Genomic DNA, 27,924 nt, shown 5'->3' on the forward strand with positions numbered 1-27,924 from the left:
CTCCCACGTAAAGCTCTTTCCAGACGATCTCTGCTTTGGTTCTGCACCCTGACAACGGGGAAGGTGTGCTGCACTATTGGTCCTTCACGTCAGGAAGGAAAACCACTCCTATGAAGAGGTCCCTTTGAAGCTTAGTTGCACTGCAACACAGGGATGCTTCTTAGATCAACCTAATCTGACCCCAGTTATTCAAAATACGCAACTCTGGACATGAATATGAGCCGGGCATATATCTTCCGTTCCTTTATAAAGAAATGTGTTTGGCTTATAAGCATGTATGTGCTATACTTCCTCCATTCTAGGAAATGTTTCTTCCACGTTTAATATTCCTGAAATTAGGACTTTATGATTAACATGCACGTTGAAAGTTGCATTTCTTATTTCTGCTCCGAAATGCTGTAATTAAGTCCACAGTGTGCCCACTATCAATGTCATCTCACAATCTAGAATAGAGTCTATTTCTACCAGAAGCCCCTTTCACAAAAGACTTAAGGCATTTTACAAGATAATACAATGAAACAGAACTTCCTCAGCATAGGAAGTTTCCTCTTTGTAAAGGTTGAATCTTTTCCAAAACAGGTGAGAGTAAAATCAAAGCCTAGAAGCCTCTGGGTTATTTTGAAAAAGGGATCTGATCTTGTGCTGCTATGAGGACATGGGCAAGTTAGGGCCAGCAGAGTCTCAGAGCTGTGGAACTCATCAGTATCTGACAGAATGCCAGAAGGAGGACAGGGGATCTGGCTCTGGTGTGATGATGGCTCTTCAAACGCAGGTAATGCCCAGTCCCTGTGACACGATGGACGTACTGTGGGTATTGAATTAACATGTGCTGACACTCTGTGGCTGCCAGTACTAACTTTGGAACTAGAGGTGAGGCAATCTTCCACACTGTATACTCCCATATCAGAAAGAACAACCACAACAGAACACTTGAGTTTGAAGTCTTCTCCATCTGGCTGCCTTGGCAGTGACCTTAGTAGATCAGCATAAAACTCAGGTATGTTATAAAGATATTTGGTCCAGGGTCCCTAGAACTCACCTAACCTTTTCATGACCCATGTAAGCTCTCCTTCCTCTTAACTGTATATACTTGTTGTTAAGTCCACCTAGAAATCCAGAGTAACTGTGCAAAGGAACCAAAGAATTTTACCATTAGCCGTTATAATCTTACTTGGTAAATAAATTAAACTCATCACTGAAAGTACAGGAAGGCAGTAGCTGAAATGTAGTTGAAAAAGTTGCTGGTAGCTTAGGGGAAGTTAAGAGAAATCAGTCATGGAGGTAAAAGCCTATTTTGGGGGTGCTCTGAGCCCAAGGTGTAAGAATTCTATTAGTTCAGCGTGTTAAAACAAACCAATAGTCTGAAACACATATATATGTATTTTCATGTAACAAAAAAAAAAAAAAAGAGGAAAAAACTATGACTTAATACATGTGAATAGGTAGACAAAGTCTTACAAAACAGACTTTGGTAGTGGAAAGTCTGGGGCCATTAGAGACTGATTACTATCCATTGATAAGTAACTTCAGTTTTATGACCCTCAAATGTCTTATCTGTTAAGTGGGGAAAATGAAACTCTTTATGTCCTCCTCACTACCTGGTAGTAATGGGGTTTTAAATAGATACTACAGGGCTTCCCTGGTGGCGCCGTGGTTGAGAGTCCGCCTGCCGATGTAGGGGACGCGGTTTCGTGCCCCGGTCCGGGAAGATCCCACATGCCGCGGAGCGGCTGGGCCCGTGAGCCGTGGCCGCTGAGCCTGCGCGTCCGGAGCCTGTGCTCCGCAACGGGAGAGGCCGCAGCAGTGAGAGGCCCGCGTACCGCAAAAAAAAACCAAAACAAACATAAATAGATACCACATGTGATAGTGTTTTCTAAAGGCAAAAATGGTATACCAACAGGGATATTATTATCAATGACAGTGGTGGTGCTACCATCACCATCATCATCACCACCGTCACCCATGAGCTAGACAACTGGGACCACAGTTCAAATGTCTACAGGGGCCAAGCCAATCACATAGAGAAGTTCAGTGGAAAACGCCTACCCCGCCTAAAACGCGCAGCCTCTACTTGACTGCAGATATTGGTGGCCGTGATGTAGTGCAGGCAGGTAATGCTAGATTTGTTGTTATCTCAAGAAAGACAGGACTACGAATGTTTATATAAAATATCCTGTTATTTCAATGTTGTCACCTAAATAAAAACATTGAAAAAACACCAGCAAGGACAAATCACATAGGTGTGCCGGCTCATGTGTCCAAGGGCCAAATATTTGCCACCTCTGAGATCATGTACATGAACTTGTTCTTTGAAATAGACAATATCAAAGATATGTTATGCTGTGTAAGCCTAAGTGATGATTATTATTTCATATCATCATCACATCATCATCATCATTACCATCACTGTCACCATCATCACCATTCCTCTAGAAAGAGACAACGGTTTTAGTTTAACAGACTTGGCAACTCAAGACATCCTTAGAAGTGGACTGTGTTGTGTCTAGTTCTTATTCTTTTCCTAGAATTGTGACATTTGAAAGTTGGAAGAGACCTTTCAGAACATCTGGCCCCAACTTCCCCAACACTGTAGAATCAAAAACAGAGGGTCCAAGAGGAGAAGTGACCACCCAGGTGACACAGTGAATTCTTGTAGAATTAGGACACAGATTGATTCACTGGTCCCCCACTGCCTCAGGGCTCTTTTCTTCTTTGCCATGATTTTCTTTCTTTGTCTCATAGATTCTTTTTATCTTCTGAACCCCTTCAGCAATTTGAGATCAAAAAAGAGAGGCAGAAAATGCCAAGCCTGCCCAGTGTAATAAGACGTTTTCCCCTCCCTGTGAATTATTTTCACAACCCATTTTCAGTTTCTTATATGCTAACCAGTTTTCAGTCTTCAAGAGGAGGTGCACAGGTTAGCAAAAGAAACAGAAATCCCAGCATCCTCTTATTTAAATAGGTGGTGTCCCATCCTATCTCTTCCCACTTTTTCAAGCAAATTGCTCTACCGGAGAGAGAACCCACCTAGAAATAGGGGCGGGGTCACAGGCTGATAAAGATCACTGCTCCAGTAAAATCGCTAATAGAAATGTATCACAGACAACGGTCAACTGCTGCAAGAGTAACACATAAAGCAATACGTTAAGCAGGCAGAGTGAAAGTGGGGTGGGTAATGGCCAGGCGCCCCAGGGAGATGGAAAAGGTCATTGAGATGAAAATAACCTTGGGAACTTGGAAAGAGTGCTCCATTACCACAGACGGGGAAGAAAACCCAGTATCCAATCAGATGGAACAGATTGAAATGCGATTGCAGTCAAGTGTGAATGCCACCAAATGCACGGTGGAACTACTGGGGGGGGCTGGCATGAGGGAATATGAGCCCTGCCCCCCCCACCCCCACTCAGTCCACGGCTGGACATCAACAAAATTGAAAAGCAGGGATTTGTAAGGTCCTAATTTGCACAGGTGCATCTTCGTAGATCCTGAGTGAGGGTGAGGGGTGGGAAAATGTGATAAAGATAAATTAGGGGTCTTTCTGAGAAGGGACACGACTGTTCTGCTGAGGTGTTAAAAAAGATGCTACACCGTCAGCTTGGTTTTTTTTTTTTTTTTTTTTTAAAGTGAAGGGATGCAAAGTCTGCCTTTGGAGTGGGAGAGGGAAGGAAAAAGGACGATTGATCATTGCCTTTATTGTTAGCTTCCCACGGTTGACTGTTCACTGATAGAATTGGTTCAACTCCAAGATGCTGTCTTTGAAACAATTATTGTTTTCCACTAAAATACAACTCTAGCAGAAAACATTAATTGAAGTGATAACTGCCTAAATGCTTCAGTATCAAAAACGCATGTGCCTTCACATTTTTGTATTTTACAAGCACCAGAAAGGAATAGGATAATAAGCCACAGAAACTGTAAAACACAAGATGTGATACAAAATGACAGAAGAGAGGGCTGGGGGCCTTGGAGGAATCAGGGGGAAAGCTGGTCCTGGAACTTTAAAGCAGCACACAAAATAGTTTTTCTATACTTTACTGGTTTATTCAGATTCTAGAGCTGAAATATTAACTATACTGGTTTTCTTTGCTTGCTTCTGGCTTTCTTTGCCATGCACACTGCATATTCCATCAACCAGAAGTGCCTTCTTAATTCTTTATCTCTTCTACAACAGGATGAGGAAAACAGCCTGGGAGCCAGGGTCTGCCCCCACTACTTTCTTGGACCATTCTTCGGAAATCGAAAATAGCCTCTGCACACCTTTCCTCCATTCTTTGACTTTGTTCCTATTTATTTGTTCATTCACCTAATATTTATTGAGCACCTGCTCTGTGCCAGGCACTGTGCTAGCTAAATGCATAAAGTAAAATGGGACACAAGGCAGATATGGTTCTTGTCTTCAAGGAGCTTAAATCCAGTGTTGAGTTCAGTCAGATGGTGAGTTCAATAACAGCATGGGGAACCGTGGAAGGGTGACTAACCCAGATCAGGTAGACCAGAAGGCTTCCCGGAGGAACGACCACCACACGCAAAGACTCTACAGCACGAGTGTGCCTCATTCAGGAACGATGTACGGAGTGGGGTGAACGGTGAGAGATGGGGATAGGGACGTGCATAGGAGCCTTCTGTGATATGCTGAAACGTATAGGCTATATCCAGGGAACCACGGGTCCCCCCCAAAGAGTCTGAAGGAGCAGAGAGATGTGTTGAGATACGCGTTTTACGGAAACTCTGCTAACTGAAATGTGAGAAAGAATTAGATGACAGAGACAAAAAGAAAGAATAGCCAGTTAGAATCAGTTTTATCTCCAGGCCAAAGATAATGGAAATCTGAGCTAGGGTAGTGGTAGCAGGGATACGAAAATATTTAAGAGTCAAATTTGATAGCGTTTGGCAATTTATTCTCCGTAGAACTGAGGAACAGAAAGCCTGGTTTCTAGGTTTCTGGCTTGAGCGACTGATTGGATGATAGTGCATGCACGGAGACGAGGAATACCAGACACGAATCAGATGGAAAGAATACGTTTGGGAGTAAATATGCTGCGACTTTTGAGTTTCATTTCAGAGCTGTTGTATTTGAATTGCCTGCTGGACATCCTAGCAGAAATATACGGGGGACATTTAGATATATTGGGGAAAAGATTTGACCTGGAGAAATGGATTATCAGGGTCATAAACTCATAGATAGTTAATTTTAGTTATGAGTGTAGATGACCACCCGTGGGAGAGTACATAAAAAGGAAAGGAAAGGGGGCCTGGGTTTATAGATACCCTGACATTTAAGGGAGCAACAGAGAAGGGGGCATCTATGGGAAGACAGAAGTGGCCAGAAACATAGGAATAAGAATGAAGAGAATGTGGAACAATAGATGCCAAAGGAAATGGCATTTCAAGGTGGGAGGAGCAGTGAAGAAGGGAAATGTAAGATATGATGAGACATTTATTAAATTTAGCAAATGGGGGCTATTTGTGAATGTCGTAAAAGCAGTTATTAAGTAAGTAAAAATAAGGGGTTGCAGAGTATAAGGAAAGTGAGAAAGTAGAGAGAGGCTAGACAATATTTTCAAGACATTTTTCAAGGAGACGAGTAATTCTCCACTTATTTAAATCCTGTTGGCAAAGATCCTCCAGAGGGGATCCTTAACACAGGGCGAAGGTGGGACCAGATGGGATCTAGAACACAAGTGGGAGGAAGGCAAGAGGGATGATGCTTCTTCCAATGTCACAGAAATAAGACAGGAGGCTTTGAGCTCTACTCTCACGCCCAACGTCTAGTAGCTCTGTCTTGCTTTGTGTTCAGTTGGATTCTGCTGTGGGTGAATTGTGTTCCTCCAAAAGATATGTTGAAGTCTTAAGCCCTGGTCCCTGTGAAAATGACCTTATCTGGAAAGAGGGTCTTTGCAGATGGAATTAAAATGAGGTTATACTGGATTAGGGTGAGCTCTACATCCCATCACTGGTATCCTTATAAAGAGAGATTTGGGGACCCAGAGACACATACAGGGAGAAGAGAGCCACGTGAAGATGGAGGCAGGGATTGAGCTATGCTACTACAAACAAGGAAAGCCAAGGATTCCCAGCGACCACTAGAAGTGAGGAGACACAAGGAAAGATTGTTCCCTAGAACCTTTGCAGGAAGCACGGACCAGCCAGCACCTTGATTTTAGACTTCTAGCCTCTAGAACTCTAAGGGAATACATTTCTGTTGTTTTAAACTACCCGGTGTGTGGTGCCTTATAACAGTGGCCCTGGGAAACTGGTATAGATGCTAAGGCCATGCATCTACCAGGCTAGTTTCCCAGATTATGACTGTTCCACCAAAAAGTGATCAATAGAAACAACTATCTCAAAAGCACCATCAACTCAGGAGAGCAGCTACTAAAAAGAATAAAGAGAGAAATATTCCTTAGATCCAAGGAAGACAACAGACTGGACAAACATGCATCTTTTCTCATCATGCCCTAGGGTACCTTTTCTGTTCTTTCTAACAGTGATCAAGCTCACACCCACAATCATAGATGATCTCAGATGTAAAAACATTACAGTGACCTTCAGTCAACTGGCCCAAGTTGGAAGACTTTAACTGGGGATGCATCCACCTTTTTGCTGCCCCAGTCTACCACTGTCCTTTGAAAGCTAGATCAATAAGTCTGCCTTAGCTCATCTCAACATGTACCAATGGCTAAATGATACAAAAAGACCAAAGAAATGACCCTTGTCTTGAAGTGGTGACAACTTAATGTTGACACAAGTGACTTCTATGCATGAAATACCAAGAGAATATTACAATTCAGAATGTAATGAGGTGCTGAATTGAATAAGGCAGGCTATAATACTTGTGCAATTCTGACTCTGGCTGGAGTTGGGCTGAGCTGGTTGGGAAAGTTTTGGGGGAAAGATGGGACCTGTACTTAGACGGCTACTGGGTTAGTGCTGAGGAGGAACAGTCATTACGATATCTTCTCTGTCTCATGCCATCCTAAGCCTGGGATTTTTCAGCAGGGCTCGGGGCTGGGTTGGGATAAAGCTCTAAAACCCTAACAGCTCCACAGGGCTCCCTAATAAACAGATACAAGACAAATCTACAGATTTGATGAAAATGCTCCAGTGCCCAACCTTCCAAGTTCATATCGCCTGGTATCACCTCAGAGACATAGCCTCTGATCAACATACGTTCGTTGAGTGAAAATATGTCTGATGATATTAAACAGCTATCACTTGGGATTCTAACACTGTATTAAGTGTTTTGCGTGACCAATCTCTTGTACTTTCTTTTAAAATTCTTTTCTTTTTGTCAAAAGAACAAAAATGCGCATAGTTTAAAGAATCGAATAGTTCTACAGCGTTTGCTTCAAAAATAGCAATCCTTGTGCATCACCACCAATTTCTTCTTTCCCAGAGGCAACAACATTTACCTTTATTTTAGCTGACTATTTTGGTATTTATCTCCAGGTCTATAAATAACAGGCTTTGCTGCTATTTCTTGCATTTTCAATTTTAGGCATTACCTAGTAACTTCTCACTAGAAAAAGGCAGATCTAGGCTTCTTCTTCTACCTGTCCCATCCACATATGTACTTTTCCATCGCCCCATCCTTCAGATATAATGCTTAGATCATTATTCAGTGTTTAAGACCTGAGCCATGTAGGAAATGATAACTATTTTTTATTTCTTGAACCAATTTTTTGGGAGCTGTCTTTTAAAAATTTACTTAAATTTCTATATACTTATCATGCTAGAGACTGATTTCTTTGTTCCTGTTGTACTGCTGATTCACTGTGTATCCTTGGGCAAGTTATTTAACCTCTCTGTTCCACAGTTTTCCCATCTGTTGAACAGGAGATCATACCAACCCACAGCATAACGGTGTCAATGTCCTCCAGCCAAAACACCACTAGGAACATACTGTGGTCAAACCAAACAAAGATGGGTTTATTAACTCATTGCAAGGAGGGAGAAGATACACAGTGGGGCACCATGGGGTGCTTCAGTAGAGGGTATTAGAGAGGGCCGTGGTCCGTGATTTTAGGGAGGGGCCAAAGAAACCGGTTCACTCACCATTTGGTGCTGTCAGTCAGTGGGAATGATCCTGATTGGATCGCAATATATTTCATCTATAGGAAGACGGACTAGAAGAGGCTGACACTGCCATTGGTAAAGAAAGTACAGTCACTCATTTCAGCCTGGAGAGGGGGGTGTTTTGTACTTGTCTGTTGAGGATAGTGACTTGCTTTCTGTCTGTGTTCAGGCAAGATTATGACGTGGTCTTGCTTTCACTTTATCTCACTTTATCCCAACCACAGAGAGGTCTTGATGAATGCTGGTATTCGGTAAGCTTGCTTAGGTTCAAGGGGAGAACACCATGACCTAGCTGGGAATGCCAGGCCAGCTCCTAACAGCACTTATGCCCAGACGCTAGTGTCAGGCCAATTCCCAGCGTCAAGGGCTGATTTTCCTGTTCTCATTGGTAAGAAGGATTAAATGAGCTGCCCTATGTAAAAATCATTAAAACAATGGCTGCTATAAAATAAGCCCTTACAGGGCTTCCCTGGTGGCGCAGTGGTTGACAGTCCGCCTGCTGATGCAGGGGACGTGGGTTCGTGCCCCGGTCCGGGAAGATCCCACGTGCCGCGGAGCGGCTGGGCCCGTGTGCCATGGCCGCTGAGCCTGCGCGTCCGGAGCCTGTGCTCCGCAGCGGGAGAGGCTGCAACAGTGAGAGGCCCGCGTACCCAAAAAAAAAAAAAAAAAAAAAGCCCTTACAAGTGTTTGTTATATGACACTAAATGCACAGGGTACGGAAGAGAATAGGTAAGTGGGACAACATCAAAATTAAAAACTGGTGCACATCAAAGGACACTCGACAGAGTGAAAAGGCAACCTCCAGAATTCAAGAAAATATTTCCAAATCATATTTCTAATAAGTGACTGATATTCAGAGTACAGGCAGACCTCAAAGATATTGTGGGTTTGGTTTCAGACCACCACAATAAAGATAATATTGCAATAAAGCAAGTTACATGAATATTTTTGTCTACCAGTGCATTTAAAGTTATCTTTATGCTATACTGTAGTCTATTAAATGTACAATAGCATTATGTCTAAAAAAACAATGCACATACCTTAATTAAAAATACTTTACTGCTAAGGAGCTTCCCTGGTGGCGCAGTGGTTGAGAGTCCGCCTGCCGATGCAGGGGCGGCGGGTTCGTGCCCCGGTCTGGGAAGATTCCACATGCCGCGGAGCGGCTGGGCCCGTGAGCCATGGCCGCTGAGCCTGCGCGTCTGGAGCCTGTGCTCCGCAACGGGAGAGGCCACAACAGCGAGAGGCCCACATACCACAAAACAAACAAACAAAAAACAAACTTTATTGCTAAAAAAGGCTAACTATCATCTGAGCTTTCAGTGAGTCAGAGTAATAACAGCAAAGATCACTGATCAGGGATCACCATATCAAATATAATAAGAATGAAACACTGAAATTTTGCAAGAATTACAAAATGTGACACAGAGACACGAAGTGAGGAAACGCTGTTGGAAAAATGACACCAATAGACTTGCTTGATTCAGGGCTGCCACAAACCTTCAATTGGTAAAAAACATAATATCTGTGAAACGCAATAAAGCAAAGCACAATAAAACGGGATATGCGTGTATATAAAGAACTCCTACAACTCAACAACGACAACAAAACAAACAACCTGATTACAAAGTGGGCAAAGAACCTGAATAAACATTTTTCCAAAGAAGATATACAAATGGCCAGTAAGTACATGAAAAGATGCTGAACATCACTAATTATTAGGTAAATGCAAATCAAAACCACTTCACATGCATTATGACGGCAATTATTTAAAAAAAAAACAGAAAATAACAAGTGTTACAAGGATGTAGAGAAACTGTAACTCTTGTGCATTGCTGGCGGGGTAATAAAATGGTATAGCCACTGTGGAAAATGGTATGGCAAGCCCTCAAAAATTTAAACATAGAATGACGATACGATTCAGGGATTCCACTTCTGGGTATATACCCAAAAGAAGTCACAGCTGGTCCTCGAACAGATATCTGTACACCAGTGCTCATAGCAGTATGAATCACGATAGCCAAAAGGTGAAAATGACCCAAGCGTCTAGCGACTGATAAATGAATGATTGAAATGTGGTATACAGATACAAAAGAATAGTATTCAGCCTTATAAAGGGAGGAAATTCTGACACCTGACACAACATGGATGAATCTTGAAGTCATTATACTAAGAGAAACAAGCTGGTCACAAAAAGACACACATTGTGTGATTCCACTTATCTGAGGTACCTAGAGTAGCCAAATTCATAGAGACAGAAAGTAAAACGGTCGTTGCAAGGGGCTGGGGGGAGTAGGGAGTTAGTGTTCAATGGGTAGAGAGTTTCTGTTGGGAAGATGAAAAAGTTCTGGAGATGGACGGTGGTGACAGGTGCACCACAATGTCAATGTACTTCGTGCCGCAGAATGGTACACTTAAACATGATATTTAAAAAAAGGTAACTTTCATGTTATGTATATTTCATCACAATGTATTTGCTAAAGTAAAAAATAAATAACATCAAACCTGATCTCTTCCATCTAAATCTCCTTTCAAGATATTCAGATGCATCAGAATGTCCTTTAATATTCATGACAACTTTAGGAGTTGTAGACTTTTATTACTATTTTACTGATTAAAAAAACAAGGCATAGGTGAAGTAAGTGATTCACGATCACAGTGTTAGAAAGTGGCTGAGCTATGATTTGAATCGAACTAGTATAGACTACAGTTATTCTTTTCTTTTTTTTTTTTTTTTTTTTTTTGTGGTACGCGGGCCTCTCACTGCTGTGGCCTCTCCCCTTGCGGAGCACAGGCTCCGGACACACAGGCCCAGCGGCCACGGCTCACGGGCCCAGCTGCTCCGCGGCATGTGGGATATTCCCAGACTGGGGCAGGAACCCACGTTCCCTGCAACGGCCGGCGGACTCTCAACAACTGCGCCACCAGGGAAGTCCTGGGACCACATTTTTAAATGGCTATTTAATATTGTGTGAGAAGCTAGTTAGAATTAAATGTAGTCTTGAAGAAAAATTGGGAGAAGCTGAAGTTCTGGGTAAAAATTGTTAGGGGCAGGAAACTGTTAAGATGTCACATATAGGACATCTTGTATGTACCATGAAGCCAGGGAGAGAGATGGAGAGGTAGAATGTACACAATGCTTATCGACCTTGGGAATTTTGTCAATAGCAAGATTATTTGCTGAGAAGAAACATCTCACTGCTGTATGTCACTTCTGTGCTACGCATCTCCAAAGGAATTCTCTGTCCATCTTGCCTGTGTGCTCATTTGCACTGTGGTGCAGAACAGCAGTCCCAGCCCTAGCTGGGCTGGAAACTGGTGAACCTACAAACTACGTGTTTGTGTGTGTGTACACATGCACACGCAAGTGCATTACGAGAAGGCACAAATAAAAACAAGAAAAGGTCCAACCTCTGTTTAGCAATGTCAAGAGAGTCCCTGAGAACTACCAATTCCCAATCTCAGAGTGGAAGACCTTGTTTCAGAGGCTGGGGTGAGGCTCTCTGGGAGCCCAGGTCAGTGGTACAGGTGCTTGCTTTTTCTGCCTGCTGGGATGGATATTGACATTTTCAACCAAGTGTCATCAGACCCCCAAACCACACTTCTCAGCTTCTGCAGGGAAACTGCAAGCAGCTACTTTGCATGACTGTGTAGGTCTCAATTTTGACAAAGCCCTAGACGATGGGGTGAAATCCACACCAGGCAGTAAGGGGGGTTTGGGGGGGCCTATAAACGTGGGGACAGTCTGGTCCAGCTGGATGCAAGGAACTTACACACACAAAGAATGTTACAGCAAGAAGGGAAGCTCAGAGACCTTTTGGGGCAATGCTCAACCTTGACAGGTAGGGAAACTGAGGCTCAGGATTATTAAAGATGGTGCTGTGGATTGAATCAGGGACAGAGTATAGAAAAACTAAGTTCTTCAGCTTCTACTTTAGAGCCGTCCCATTACACTCATGCTTCCCAAACTTGCCAGACCCTAAGAATCATCCGAAGAGAGGAGTGAAATCACAGTTCCTGGGTTCCTCCTTCACTTATTCAACCAGAATCTTCTGGAAAGAGTCAGGGGATATGTGTGTTTGCCAAGCAGTGGAGGTGAGGGGTATTTTGTGATGCTGTGTCAGTTTTTTCCCAACCTTCTGAACACTGTAACTCATGCCCCTTAATGCAACGCATTCATTGTCTTCTGTTTCAATAAGCCACACACATATTTTAGAGGTTAACATTTAACAGAGGGGTGGGGAGAAAAGTCTCTGGAATTAGGAAGGTTGGGTTTGAAACCCAGGCCCTTCATTTCCCAGTTTTGTGACTTTGGTCACTTAACTTCTTTGTGCCACAGTTTTCTCATCAATAGAATGGGTATGATGGCGATCCTTGCTGCACTGGGATGCGGAGGCGGTTAAATGAAAGTAAATGAAGTAAGGTATATAAAATGCTCAGCGTAATAGCTAGCATGGAGGGAGAAGAAGGCCTCGGGCTGAGAGCCAATCCCATGGGCTTTGCATTTAGGGCAAGAGTAGGGGGTGAGTGTGCCCTCCTCAGCCTTGAGATGGCATCCAGAACTCACTCCATGCTGCTGGTATGCTGGGAACCCCTCTGGAGCAGAGGTGGCCAAACCAATGCCTGGAACCAGAAGGGGATTACAGGTAGCTCTGAACATCTGACCCCGACACCCAAGTTGATGGAGGAGAAATGAGAACCAAGGGACTCATGCATAAAACAAATCCAATTTGGGAGAGGAAATGACACGTGGACTCGATTTCCCGACCCCCAAATCAAGAGTGAAGAATGAAATCTCTCCCAGACAGGTGAGGACTCCTTTGACTGAGGCTCCCACCTGGGGCCCCCTCTGGGGCCCTTACATTGGCTCTGCCACTACTTGTCATGATATGTACAAAAAGTATTTTTCAAAACCTTCTCATTTAAAGACAATCTACAAAGTTCTAGAGCATAGAAAAACAGACAAAACAAAACAAAAAATAGGTATATTGAATATGTTTTGTAAAATAAGTATATTTCCCTGAGCTGGGATAGTCTAACCTGCCTTCCTTCCCTATTAGGATCCATTTTCTTCATTCATACATGATGAAAAACATTACATTTAGCAGTTGCTGAAGACACTAATTCATTCATTTATTTAATAAATACTTATTGAGCAACCATTGTGGACTGACACCAGGAATCCTCCAGCAGAGATTTCTGCGTAATGAAGTGAAGCTGAGAGAAGAAACAACAGCCTAGAAAGAACAGACTAAAGTTAAAATGCAGGACCTTAAAAGAGGTCGGATAAACAGCTTCACAATGTAGAACGACTTCTAAAAGAAAATGACTTTGTATTAGCAGCACAGTCCAATCATCCATGTGCATAAGAATTGCTGTGAGCTATTCAGGAAATCCTAAGCTAAATTAAATTATAGCGGGCATAATCTGTTTAAGGAGGCAAGGAAATTTGTAGCATATGAAAGGAAAACTTCTTCCCCAAACCTAAAATATACAAGGAGAAGACCTTTCATTAACTTAAAAAATTTCTGTGCACCCCCCGCTTCTTCCTCATCCCCCATCCAGCCCCGTGGATGGTGGGAGAAGCCAGATGAGTGAGGCTGTCTAGGGCGGTGCTTTAAGTCTTCAGGAGAGGATATCATTTCTCACTTCTCAATGGCTGTCAAGACAAATTTGTAACATAGAACATCTGCTTTTCAGGTTCTGGGGGGCGACTATCACCCCAAAGTTGGCTAATTCCTGTAAACATTTAGCTATGAGCAATGATATTTAAGGTCTATTGTCTATGGGGCATACGGTTTACACGCTCCTTTATAGAACTAAAGTTTATGGACGGACCAAGTCAAGTTTTGCCCTTGGGCTGTGCAATTTTGGTGCATTAGAATGGTTTTTTAAGTGAAAATATTCTCTATGGCTTATGTGGAGGGAGGTTATAAGACATTTTGACAGGATATTCTTTAGCATATGAATTATGGCATGTTCCTGAGAATCGTTCATCTGGAATGCACACATCATCTCCTGTAAGAGAGATATCTTTCTGGCCTCACTATAGCATTCACAGAATTTCCCCGATGCTGTCAGCTGATTTGCTTTTATCTCACAGATGTTGTGCATCTTTGCTCTTTCTCTTTTTGCTCTGGTTTCTAGGAAGCTTAGAATCAAGTTTTCTATCTTAAATAATGGAACAGGACTTTATGTATAGTATATAAGCCTACGTGTACGTTCTTCCCCCTAGATTTTTCCCTTTATCCTTACTGTATCATTTTATAGCACTCCAGTTAAAAAAAAATTGTTATAAGCTGTCACAAATTATAGGGAAGATGTAAGAAAAGGAATGAATGAATGGATGGATGGCTGAATTATTGAATGAGTAAAGGTCTTTTGCTTTATGATGCCAGATAAACATGAGAATCATTAAATTAGCTAGGCAACTGAATTCCTGGACCACTCTAGGGAACCGGGAGCTTGCTGGTTTTGAAGTATTACATTCTTTAGAATTAACCAAGGAGTTGCTTTTTGAAAAAGAGCTGGTTGGTGCTTTTTGACCACCTAGAGGGGTGGGATAGGGAGGGTGGGAGGGAGACGCAAGAGGGAGGGGATATGGGGATAGATGCATACGTATAGCTGATTCACTTTGCTATACAGCAGAAACTGACACGACATTGTAAAGCAATTATACTCCAATAAAGATGTTATTAAAAAAAAAAAAAAAAGCTGAGCACCTTCAATGCACTTTAACAAACTGACACTCTCCAGCAGGGACAGCTCCTTTGCCACACAGAACCTATGGAAAGGGTCCTGGCAGAGGCATACTGGTTACATTTCTTCTGTATCATTTGATGTTACTAATGAGTATTCCAAACTCCTTCTATTTAGACTTTCAAGAAAACGAAAACTCAACCTCTTAGAGTGGAGGAGGCAAGCCAATTCCTTTATCCCATAATGTGGCTGGCCGGGTACTTTCTGCCTCATATTCTGAGAGCAAAGTGCAAACCCCATTCTGATTTGGAAGGTAGTCTTATTTGTCCATCGGCAGGAGCCTCCATTATGCTGCCACTGAGATCCAGAGTTTTTTCTTCCAGGTGAGTTATTTCATAGATTTGAAAGTATGCTGCTATAGACAAGAAACATCTCTGAAGCTGACCTGTCCTGGCAGAAGGTCAGAACACAGGATGAGCCACTTGCTGGAGTTCAGCTATCTGGAAGAAAATGCTTGAGGTGATGGGAAACGTTCCTCCGCTAAGCATCTCACTAGCTGTACCTGGGTATCTGCACGATCGGCATAGATCGAAGGTGAGAGCAATTTGGCTGCAAAGGTGCCAAGGTTTTAGTACTGTCCACTAAAGAATGCACTACAGTCATAGAAAATAATGACGGTGGAACCAGAAAGGTGAAGTTTTTTTGTTGCTTTGAGGAGGTGTTCATGTCAAAAACGTTTCAGTTGTATAGTTTATGTCCAGTCTGTCTCTTTAGAACAGAGGCTCTTTGGGCAGGAAGTGAGTGCAGTCACTCTCCTAATGATGGGTTTCACTAACGTCAAGTCATAACAGCAACAGTAAGAGGACAGCAGGAAATAATTCTTTTACTGTCATGTATGGGCTGAAGAAAGTGTTGGAAGGGGTTTTATTTCACCTAAGAAAGAGGCGAAGACCAAACTGGACCAGATCTTCAAAGCACAAGGTCATTGCCAAGAGACCAAATTCAAAAGTTCTGTGTTATTAACCAGCTAAACATAACGTAATCAATCACATGGTCGCTTGCTCTGTGCCTCCGCACCGACCGAAAAATCCAGCCCCTTTTCATCAAACTCAATTCAGAACACCCAGGCGCGGCTCTGTACTTTGCACCTTCTGTGTCAAATTCTATTTTCAATCCTTTATGTCAAATTTAAATTCATGGCAACTGCATTCAGATCTTGATAGAATCCCCAATTTGTCCTGGACCCCAAATCCATTCTGCAACACACACACACACACACACACACACACACACACACACACGCGCGCGCGAGCACACACATTTGAACTTGATTTGCACTCACTTCAGCGCTAGGTCAGAGTCAAGAATTTTGAATGGCTGCGTGTTGGCCGGAGCTTTAACCAGTTCTCAGGTAAGTACCCCCCTGAAAACAAGTATGTTGCACATTGGTGTCTTCACCCCTAAGGGTGAAGAAATCGTCAGGGTACTTCTTGTGTGGGATGAAAATGGACCCTCAAATTGTCTGTGGTATTTTGCCATTACTGAAACTTAAATTGCTATCAATCTTAAGTGAGCTGAACAAATTGGTGTGAGTGATGAAAAAATGGATAAGTTTGACTCTGAACACACACATCTGTTGTGTCCACCAAAATGAGGTCTTGATTAGGCAGAAAATCAACAAAAACTCCCTATCAACCACTCACAATCTGATACAACGTCCAAAAGAAAAGAAATCACTCACAGCGTTATTACTAAGAAAACATTCTAGACAGCCCTGAGATTAAGAACTGACCCCTCTTATGGAAATCAACTTGGCTTGGGTATACATATAGGCATAAAAGGATATAGTTTTTAAAAGCTCATTTTCTTGCTAATAATCATCTTTTTTAAAAAGCTATCAGCAGGTGCACCTCATTTCAAAAGCGTCTTGTACTTTATAATACAATATTCATCACAATTACATAGTATGAAATAAAAGGCAGCAAAACATAAGCGAGGATAGTTCAATTAAATGCAACATAATCTCTGCAGCAAAAAAAAAAAAAAAAAAGATCCTGTAGCTAAAATCAGGTTCTGATGAAAGAAAAAAAGGGAATATATTTCCACATATTTTTAATTATATAGTATTTCCTCAAACATGATTTTTCATAATATATTCCATTAAGTTAACATCATATTTGAAGAAAGAGCATTTTCCGATTTCATTCTAAGCCTGATTTTGAGCAATTACAGTGTCATTGTTCCGCGGTAGAAAGGTTGAATTCATTTACTGTGTGGTTATGCTAGTCATGATTGATGTCTCTTCTCCAAATGATAAACCAATCACCCCAATGATGTAATGTCATTTTAAGAGTGCCATAATCACATTTCTCTCAAACTAGAAGTTCTGATGAGTTCTAATAAAGATTTATGGTAGATTAAAGGCCTTTATAATATCAACAATGGATTGCTCATTTGATGAGAGATTTGATTAGGTAATTTTTTTTGAAAAAGAATATGAGTTTACTAAATATATCAGGCCTGGCTTTGAAGAAGGGCATAGGCCATCATAAGTAGCAGTACATCACTCCATCTCCTGAATGAATCATCTTAAATGTATTTACGAGGTCCTCTGTAATTGTAGAGGTTGAGGCCACTGGTGGCATATACTCATGGGTGGAGCTAAAACACAATCCCATCAAGAAACACTCTTGGCGTGGAAAGCTCTGGATTGCCTTTGATGGGACATGCTAAGGAACACCACCAGTGGCCAACTCAAAAGATAACTCCAAAGCCTTGGGGTCGGAAGCAGTTAATTTTTGCAAATGTCTCTCCTTGGGCCCATGGGTGCTTAACCCTAGATATTGCTCAATCCTACACTCACATGTTTTGTGAACATACCACCAACAGCAGAGATTGAAATAAGGCAGGGCTAGTGTGGGACTTGGGACAACTCCACCTAAGATTTAGAGATCTGGAACTGAGGCGGGCACCACAAAATCCTCAAAAGGGGAATGGAACGCTGTGACCAGTCCCTTTGCTCTGTGAATGTGAAAGTCACCACGAGAACCAGGGATTTAGAGGCAGTATATATCATGGTACCACACAATCAGCTTGTTAATTTCAAGTGAAGTGGGACAAATAGAGGGTTAGAGGAGAGGTCACCCCCAAACACTTCAGACTTGGCCAGACATTCAGCATTCACGTCAAGGGAACACAGTTTAATCGCAAAATCATCTAAACAAGGAAGCAAGAGTCAGAAGCCAACCATCAAAAAAAACAAGAGATCTGAGATGCACACACACTGGGCACGTGAGGGTGTCCGGGGTCACTTGGCTATGACCAGAATTGTAGTAATACAGCATTCAATATTCCATCGTCTCTCTGCACTTCCCCCTTGAGACCTGCATGCTCTCACATGCAGCGGTGGGCAAATTCCTCCCACTCTGTTCGGCTAAGCAACGCCTCTTCAGTAACTGCAGCCTTTAAACAAACATACTCTGGAACTGCGATGCCACCAAACGACAAGCGCGCTTCACCTCCCCGCTCCCCACACCACCTTCTCCCCGGCCCTTGTTTCACAGTTGTCATTTTGCAGGAGACTCGAGACCGTCACACACACAACATGTTCAGACACCACAGTTTCCTTACCACTGCTGGAGGCTTGCTGGGGCCCTGGGCATGCTCTGAGCAGGTATGAATTGGGGGAGAACTCCTCATCGGGGTTGGTGTCCATGATTTGATGGGAGGTGTTGCTGTCTAGCAATGGCATCTGGCAGCTAACTGGTGGAGGATTATGGGAGCTAGGCAGCTGAGCAGATGGGAGGAGGCTAGACGAGGATGTAGGTGGAATGGGACGACCTGGGAAAGAGGACAGAGGGGTCAAAGGTCAGCAATGAATGTCATGAGAGCAACCAGAGAAAGTTACATTGCAACCACCTCACAATACAAATAGCCAAAAAAAAAAAAAAAAAAAAGAAAAGAAAAGAAAAGAAAGAAAGATGCTCCAGATGTATTTTTTCAAGTGGTTTGAGGTTTCTCCAAATGTCTAAATTCATACGACCACAGTTGCGTATTTCAGAAGACGGGCATGAGCGGAAGTATCCATCTACGCAGCTGAAATGGAATCAGTCAGGGCAACATCCACTTCCTTCTCTCTCTCCTGCTATGGTCCTAACTGAAGTCTCCATCATCTCTCAATGGACTAGCTCCCTGAGGCTCTCCCTGCTTCCACTCTCGTCATACGCAATCTATATCTCCCTTTGTCTCTCTCCCTTCTCTACAGCAGCCAGAATGCTTTTTTTTTTTTTTTTTTTTTTTTTTTCGGTACGGGGGCCTCTCACTGCTGTGGCCTCCCCCGTTGTGGAGCACAGGCTCCGGACGCGCAGGCTCAGCGGCCACGGCTCACGGGCCCAGCCGCTCCGCGGCATGTGGGATCCTCCCGGACCGGGGCACGAACCCGCGCCCCCTGCATCGGCAGGCGGACTCTCAACCACTGCGCCACCAGGGAAGCCCCAGAATGCTATTTTAATGATAGAAGTTGGGTCATATCACTCTCCTGCTTGGCACTCTCCAATGGCTTCCCATTGCCTGTAGAAAGAGACCCAAACTCCTTATGATGCCCTGCATGTCTCTCCTACTCTGGCAGTAAGTGCCTCTCTCACTCACCTCTGGAAGCGGTCCTTAACCACACTCCACTTGGCCCCTTAATCTCCAGCCAACGTGTCATCTTTATTTCTGTTGCTTGAACGCGCCACACCATTCTATCTTCAGTCTTCACACTTCCTGTCCCCTCTCTGCGGAACATTCTCCCCTACTCGCCACATCGCCGATACGCACGGACCTGCTTCTCTTCATTCAAGCCTTCCCTGTTTGCCTTCTTGACAACTGCCCACTTACCTGCTCTATCCTACTAGCCTGTTTACATTTCTTTAAAGCCCTTATTACTATCTGAAGGTGGATATATCTATTTATTTTATTCACCCCTATATCCTCAGTATCTTCCTCACAAATAGCACCTGTTGAATGAATGAACAGATAAATAAGGTAGACTAAAACCAAGTTAATTAGTTTGGGGAAGAAGCGGAGGAGAAGCAGAGAGGGTGACGTATTTGCATCTCGAAGGATTGGCCAGTGCCACCACCCTCTCCACCATGCGGTTCTCCTGGATATCACGGGGGGATTCCTACAAAGAAAAGCCACATCAGGCCACGGGGAGGAGCAGCCGTCCTGGCAGGAGGTACGGGCAGTGCCTTGGAGCTGGCCTTGGGTCAAGAAGTTCTCCTGCCGCACAGAAGGCTGCTGCAACCTCTATTTTCCCATGGCAGGGAGGTCCTGGCAGCCAAATTGCTGAGTGAAGATAATTGCCGTGTGGACTTTCCCCTGCTTCACGCTTACGTCTTCGGGTCCTTGTGACTGCATGTCTGCTGGTTTGTTCATCTGGGAAGCTCAGAAAAATGAGCCAAGGGCTGCAGCCCAGGGGATGTGCCCTGAATTGGGCGTTGCGGAGGAAAGGGTAAGGTATGAAGAAAGCAAACTTAAGAACCAGGCTAGAGCTTCCACTCAGGCAGAAGAAACCTGTTTTCCTGCTTTGAGATGCACTATGTGTGTGGAGGCATTTTCAGGCACCTCAGATGCATGTTAATTTTTGTCATCACTTTTGAAATTGTATTTCCTGATCAATTGCTCGGTGCATTAAATGCTACTTACTGATAGTTCATCGTGAATGAATAAAATGTATGAGGGGGCTTCCCTGGCGGCGCAGTGGTTGGGAGTCTGCCTGCCAGTGCAGGGGACACGGGTTCGAGCCCTGGTCTGGGAGGATCCCACATGCCGCGGAGCAACTAGGCCCGTGAGCCACAACTACTGAGCCTGCGCGTCCGGAGCCTGTGCTCCGCAACAAGAGAGGCCGCGACAGCGAGAGGCCCGCGCACCGCGATGAAGGGTGGCCCCCGCTTGCCACAACTAGAGAAAGCCGTCGCACAGAAACGAAGACCCAACATAGCCAAAAATAAATAAATTAATTAATTAAAAAAAAAGGTATGAGGGCCTCCAAATGGCACTCTGCTGGATGCTGAGGATACAGAAATAAATAAGACATCAGCCCTGCCCTCAGAGAGCTCACAGTCTAGTGGGAGAGGCGGAGAGTCAAACACATCATTTCAGTACCACCTGGTAAGGGGCAGGATGGTCTCATGTAAGAATATGGTTCTGTGGGGACCCAGAAAAGGGACACTTGGTTTGGCCTGGCCAGGTGGAGGTAGTGGTGGAGAGCCAAACAAGGATTCCTGGGAAAGGTGGTGTCTGGGCAATCTTCAGAAGAAAAGGAAAGGGACTCCTGGCGAGAGGAAGTACAGCTAACAATAGCACAGAGGCACCAAACCACTAGCCTATTACCCTTTTTGAGGGTGGGAGTGGCAGAAAGAGATAGGAAATAAGGTACCCTTAAAGCTTAAATGTTAGGGGCTCAGTAACACAGCTGAAGAAGAACCATCCCTGAAACAGATCAATGGATGAATGAAGTTTGAGTTGAAATATTTAGTTCATTCGTAACTGTTTGGGAGCCATATAAGAGGCATGATATTTTTGTGAGATGATCTGGCAAAGGTAGACTGAATACGTCAGTGTCATCAGAACCAGTACTCACATTTAATCAATGTGATTTCCCCCCAAAGTCTTCTTCTAATAACAATACTACCATCATTATTACTATCTTAACTGCTGATGTTTTTGCACAATGACTATCTGCCACTCACAGCGCCAGTCACCGTACATAGATTATCTCATTTAATTCTGAAAACAATTCTATGAGGTTAGAATGATTATAATCCCCATTTTGTAGATGAGGAAACTGAGGCACAGCGAAGTGAGATTGCATAGCTAGCAAGCGACAGGGGCCAGGTTTGTCTATTCCCAAATCTACCCTCTCACCCTGTCTGCATGGTGTTTGCCCAAACAGCATGGTGACAAAAAAGGAAGACCGTGACGTACAAGGAAGGGAGGTGATGGACAGGAAATCGTATTTCCAGTTCCCCATCTCCCCATCCCAAGGCACTCTCGAGATTTCAAGTAAGAAACATTTCTTTGAATAACCACTGATAGCAGCTATCAGCCGGTAGAGTTCAAAGCTTTTCTCGTAATTTTGTTATGAAGTTCAAAGTGGCTCTTTCACAGCCATGTTACCCTCCACCTTCTTCAAGGCTCCTGGTTGCAGAAGCGTCCTGACCAGGGCACTGTGAAGTTGGCATTGACGTCCACTTAGCAGCGGGGCCCTGGCGGGAACAGATTTTAACTCACAATCAATAGGCTTTAAAGTTTGTATTATTGAGGCATATCTGAAACTGCATGTTGAAGGATGGCTGGGAGCCAATTTTTAAATTCCTTTGAGTGACTGAGGTGGAACTGAAGTTCAGGGGCAATTTTCCAGGGGCCTGATATGATAGTTGCTGTGAAGTCATTCTTTACATGAACTTGTTGAAATTGTGTCAGCGTGAATTCATTTCCTATAGTACAGACAGAAATGCCTTTTAATTTACACAAATACAGACAATGCAAGAGCACTCCTAACACGGTGAAAGCACTGGGGCTATTCCAGTGTATTGGAATACACATCACAGAATTGTCTGATTCCTGTAAAATCCATGCCTCCTTAAAATCTATGCCTTGGTAGCGCCTTAAATTCTCTACCTGGTATCTACCACTACTTGGGAAATTTCTCAGTCCCTAGATCTGCCCCCAGCCAAATTGTACGCGGTTCTCTATTTGCTATGTCATTTGCTAATTTGGTTCACTTATGCTACATTTTTCCCCATGACTGTTACAACTGACAGAGACCATCTGTACCGACACAAACAGGTTCCAAAGTACAGGGGAGAAGGCTGGAACTTATACAGGCTCACTTTATAGACCAGGATTTCTTACTAAAATACTTAGCGTGGGATGGGCATGTAACCAGGGGCTATGTCCTCACCCAGTTCCTATTCTATGCACTACGGGGGCTCCCTGACCCCCAAACTATTTTTGAAGTATCATTCTGAATGGGTATAGAGTCCACAGCAAATGTACAGAAAACTGAGTTTAATCAGTCCGTTAAAAAGCAAGAGGAAACACGCAAAGGCAGCAATATGTCATTCATTAAACTCATATGGTCTTGTATGTGTGTGGGTGTGTATGTGTGTTTTCCAAGATCCCCATGTAAATCAAAGTCTAATTATCTGTGTGATTGGATTCCCCATGACCTTAGAAATGCGGACCAATTCGAATTGTGCTGATTTATCTGTTTCCAAATGAATAAGATTTTGTGATGGTGTCAACTCCTAAAATTTTTCTGATTGAAAGAAAGACCTACAGCCAGACAGAACAGTTCCATGTGAACTCTGATAGACTGGGAGCGGCTGTTTGGAAGGCTGTGTTGAGAATGATTCTGAGGACGCCCGGGTTTCAGTGGTATCACCACTTAGAAAAATCGTGGACAAGGAGTGGGGGTGAAAGGTAGCAGATGCACAGAGCATATTTGCCATCTGTGCTCCAGGACTTTATCCACCATCTGCTTCAGTCACACCTGAAAACACTATCCTACAGCATCTGCGGTTTAAGTCACATTACTTTAACTCCCAATGTCTCAATTACAGCTCTATTTTTCTTCTTAAACTGATTTGGAGCCAGCTTTAGTTCTCCCACCCAAGATTAAAGGGCTACAATCTCCTCTCCATCCCCAAAGCAGTAAGTATCATCCATGAAATTGCTGCTTTGCCCAACTGTTGCTAATATATTCACTCACTAATTTATGAGGGAGGGCATGTTGCAGATCAATCCCCAAATTCACTTCTAAATGAGTTCCTTCTTCACTCAAAAGATTAATGGCCAGCTGACATTAAAATGTTCTGTGTAGACAATGTATAATTGATCTATGCAGGGACGGGGTGTCAGGATATTTGGTGGAGTAGAGAGACATGGATGGGAGACAGAACAAAGCAAAACAAACAGCATGAAGAATAATTACATATAAAATGATAAGTTAAATGACTTCATTATCAATTATACATGTGATCTTGCTTTGTGCTAAGCCAAGTATTTTACATGTACTCTTCTCTTTTTACATGCACAATCTTCTATGAACAAAATCCTATTATCATCCCCTTTTACAGGTGAAGAAACTGAGGCTTAGATGGACTAACTTTCCTAACATTGTACCACTAGCAGAACTGGCTGGGATTTGAACTCAAGCATTCTGACGCCAAAACCCAAGCCTTGAATGGTCCATTCTACTCTTGTCCGTATTAGAGAAGCGTGATTGTTAAAGAAACGAAAAAGGTGTGAACCCCAGACTGACTGGCCCTCTTCTGGAAGGCACCATCGAGGTCATCCTAGGTGAGGTAATTAACCATAAACAGCCACAGTGATTGCTCACACACGATACATGATTTATAAAGAGAGAAAGCAATCCTTAAGTCAGAAACGGGAAATCCTCTGCAGCTTTGTACGTTTAAGGATTAATAAAAATATAGCTTTTGTGTTAAAGCTGAGTATTGCAAAAGGACTGCATTAACAAAAGCAAAACAGTTGGTTAGAGAATTTAAACAATGGTCCTAATGACAGTTCCCAACACTAGCTATTTATTCAGATGTCTGATTAAATTATCCATTTCCCCCCAAATATTTGGGGTGTGTGAAGTCCCTGTTTTTGACACAGTGAAAAGTGAGGTATGTGACTATGTATGTAAATAGAAATAATTTCACTGCTTGAGATTATGTCCTCCTTTTTGTTTGTAATCAATGAATAGTTGAGGGATGTGGACCCACTTTCTCTGGAGTCCCACGAGAACATCGTTCAGGAAGGCGCATTCGATCTTTTAAGCTCTACCTAGCACATGGAACTCGCAGAGGGCTGTGTGGTGGGACATCCTTCAAGGTATGGTGGGCTCAGTGAGGCACTGGGCCATGGCAGTCATGGCCACCACCACGTCTGCAGACCCTGACAACAAATCTAACCGGACTCCCTACCTCCAGCTGAAGGAACGCGGACGAAGCCACTGCACACCCATTCAGCCTATTTTATGTGCCAAGTACCAGGCTCGGGGATTTTTCACAAAGCCTTCCACAATGATCACAACAACACTGTCTAGAGACTCAGGGATGTTAGTAACACACCCAAGAGGCAGAACCAAGATCTGAACTTCAGTTTGTGTTTTGCCAAAACTACAGTGGGCTCTTCCCAAACCTGGAGTTAGCTCACATTCAAATTCACCTGTTAATTGGCTTCATCATCCAACCCACCCCATTCTCATTTTCCACTCTGCCCCAAATGAAACCCTGGACTCCAATGGATGTGATCGTCCAGTGGTCTTTTGCAAATGTGTATCTCTGCCTTCCTGCCTGCAGTATTCCTGTCTCTGTACTGTGCAATCCATCCTTAGTTTCTTGGCCTACCCGCTTTTATCTGTCCTCCAAAGCCCAAGTGGGGAATGGAGAGGGCACAGACTTTGGAGCCCGGCTGACTGAGCTCTGCCACTTTCTGTGTGAGTTTAAGCAACTAACTTTACTTCTCTGGGGCTCTTCGATGACACTAACTTCACATGTTGCTGTGAAGACTGGAGATGATATACGTAAGGCTGTGTTTGACACATGATAGATGCCAGGGACCCAGATGGAGCCAATGACACTTGCAGCTTATCAGTTCCAGTCGGTTCACAAGCACCTACTGTGTGTGCATGGCCGTGTGACAGTTATGGGGTCTTGTCATTCTTTCCTCTTGGGGTTGAGTCTGGGAGATGGTGAGGCTGGAAAAATAAAGCCGTCTTGCCACTCAAGGGGAGAGGCTGTCTGAGAAAGGGGTCTGCAGGGAGGAAAGTTGAGGTGTAAGATGCGGGGAGAGATATTCTGATGGCATCGTTAGGATACCTGGATTCAGCCATTATTAATGGAACGCTGCCACTAAACTTTTCGATATATGAACCAATTTATTCTCCACCCAACCCTCTTTTCTTGTTTTGGTTTTTCTTTAAGCCAGTTTCAGTTGGTTTTTGTCACTCAGAACCAAAAGCATCCCGCCTAAAACTGACTACCAAGCCGAAGTGAGAAAATGATCTGGCCAATGCCATACAGTTATTTAGTAGAAGACCTGGAATACATTTCATCACAGAAGACCTCCAGAATTATGAAATGTTCATGTTCTATAACAGGACTGTCTTCCTATTAAATCATGAGAAATGGAACACGTGGGGTCCCAGAGAAACAATTTATGGTAGGCGGTACCTTGTCTATTTATAAGAATATTGTGGGCATCAGGGAGTGGGGGAGAGATGCAGGCAAATGGCTGTCTCCTTGTTACCAATCAAGCATGCACTGCAGCAGCTTTCTGTCCTTGGCATTGTAGAGAAACTCAAATCACTTTCTAGCTGGACTGGGCCTTAGAATAAATACGTCGATCTTGGGGGTAGTGAGAGAGACTCACCCAAGATTCAATTTCTTGCCTGCATCTGAAAGTTTAAAAAAGAACAGAGATAGTAGTTTCAATCATAACTGTAGAATGCAAAATGACCTCAATGAACAGAGCATCTGAAAATCAAAATATAGGCATGTACACACATATATGTATATTTTTACATCATATTATGTATTTATATTCCCTGTAGCAGGCTGCATATATTTAACATATATACATGTTAGGCTAGATCAGTCGTTCTTAACAGGGGGCAATTTTGCCCCCACTAGGGCAGGGGTCTCCAACCTCCGGGCCGCGGACTGGTAGCGGTCCGCGGACTGGTAGCGGTCCGCAGCCTGTTAGGAATGCGACCGCACGGCAGGAGGTGAGCGGTGGGTGAGTGAGCAAAGCTTCATCTGCCTCTCCCCATCGCTCGCATTACTGCCTGAACCTCCACGAAACTGGTCCCTGGTGCCAGAAAGGCTGGGGACTGCTGCCCTAGGGAACATTTGGCAATGCCTTGAGACATTTTGGTTGTCACAATTCAGTGGGATGGGGGTGGGGAAGGGAGAGGATGCTACTGGCCTCTAGTGAGCAGAGACCAGAGATGCTGCTACACATCCTACAACGCACAGGACTGTCCACCACAACAAAGAATTTCCAGCCCGAAATGTCAACAGTGCCGAGGTTGAGAAACTCTGGGTCAGCATATGTGATGGCTTCAGATTAATATCCTTCATGTCACGTGGTCAGTTTCTAAGTAGCTCTTTTTTTCCAGTTGATATTAGAAGTAAATATTGGGTTCAGTTAGCTTTTCCCCCTCTCCCAAGAAACCTTCAAGCAAATAAGTTTAAGTGGCAATTGGGGAATTTAAGTTAAAGAGAGGGAAAAGTTCCGCAAAGCAAATCTAATTTGTCACTGAGGGACGCTGTAAGTTGCCTTTCTCCAGAAGTGGGAGAGACCTGTTCGTCAAGAGAGGGTTGGGCTGCCTTTACAGACACAAGAGATTCAGGGGAGAATGTTCCAACTCGTGTGTAGGTGAGTGAATCTCACCTGAGGAATTTTCATGATGACCTCTTATGTCTTCTCAATGAGGCAATATTGGCTTAACTGGGTTTGAGCTATTCCAGATCAGCCCATTTCAAGTTTTTCTTTTTACAGAAGACATAATTGCCCTCTTCACTCACACTTCACTGAACTCACTGAAGCCCGGTTAAGCATCTTCTCAAAAACAAATGGTTTTCAGATGGCCCTGGCACAACTACCTCGATTTCGCACAGGCTATTATACATAATTTATCGGAAGAGTGGCAGGCGTTTGGACTCGCCCCAGTTAAAGGGCCTCTTTCAGGAGCTTCAAGCATGAACTGTCTTCACAGTTTGGGGCTCCATGTCTTTGAGCGTCATTCCTAGATCTCACTGACAACTTGCCGGTTTATATATCACATCTTCCTGGCAGCATTGCACTTTGGAAGGTGTCAAATATAGATCAGGCTCTAGATAGAGGGGAGAGTTTATTTTTGAAGTAATATGATTTCTATAACTTTTTTTAATGCCAGCCTTTTCATATTCATCAGATGAAATGCAATGAATCTGTACAGATTCCCCCTTTGAGGACACAAATCTATTTCACCTGAAGCAACGCAAATCTTTACCGAAAGGCAAGGGATCCTCAGATACGTTCTGACCAGAAACTCCTAGTTCCTTGACACATGCACCTTAATTACATCTCTCAGCTCCTTTAAGATGA

The 27,924-nt window shown here is 43.5% G+C and overlaps 1 protein-coding gene across 1 annotated transcript in view; it reads right to left on the minus strand.

The window, feature by feature from the left end:
- The window catches only part of TENM2 (teneurin transmembrane protein 2), a 1,008,125-nt gene that overhangs the window by 396,805 nt on the left and 583,396 nt on the right, over nt 1-27,924 (minus strand). Inside the window, exon 3 of the mRNA XM_032628422.1 lies at nt 18,406-18,615. Within this exon, the coding sequence (XP_032484313.1) occupies nt 18,406-18,615 (210 nt within the window). The remainder of the gene's footprint in view (nt 1-18,405; nt 18,616-27,924) is intronic.

The sequence above is a fragment of the Phocoena sinus genome, chromosome 3 (genome assembly GCF_008692025.1).
Source record: "Phocoena sinus isolate mPhoSin1 chromosome 3, mPhoSin1.pri, whole genome shotgun sequence".
NCBI lineage: Eukaryota > Metazoa > Chordata > Mammalia > Artiodactyla > Phocoenidae > Phocoena > Phocoena sinus.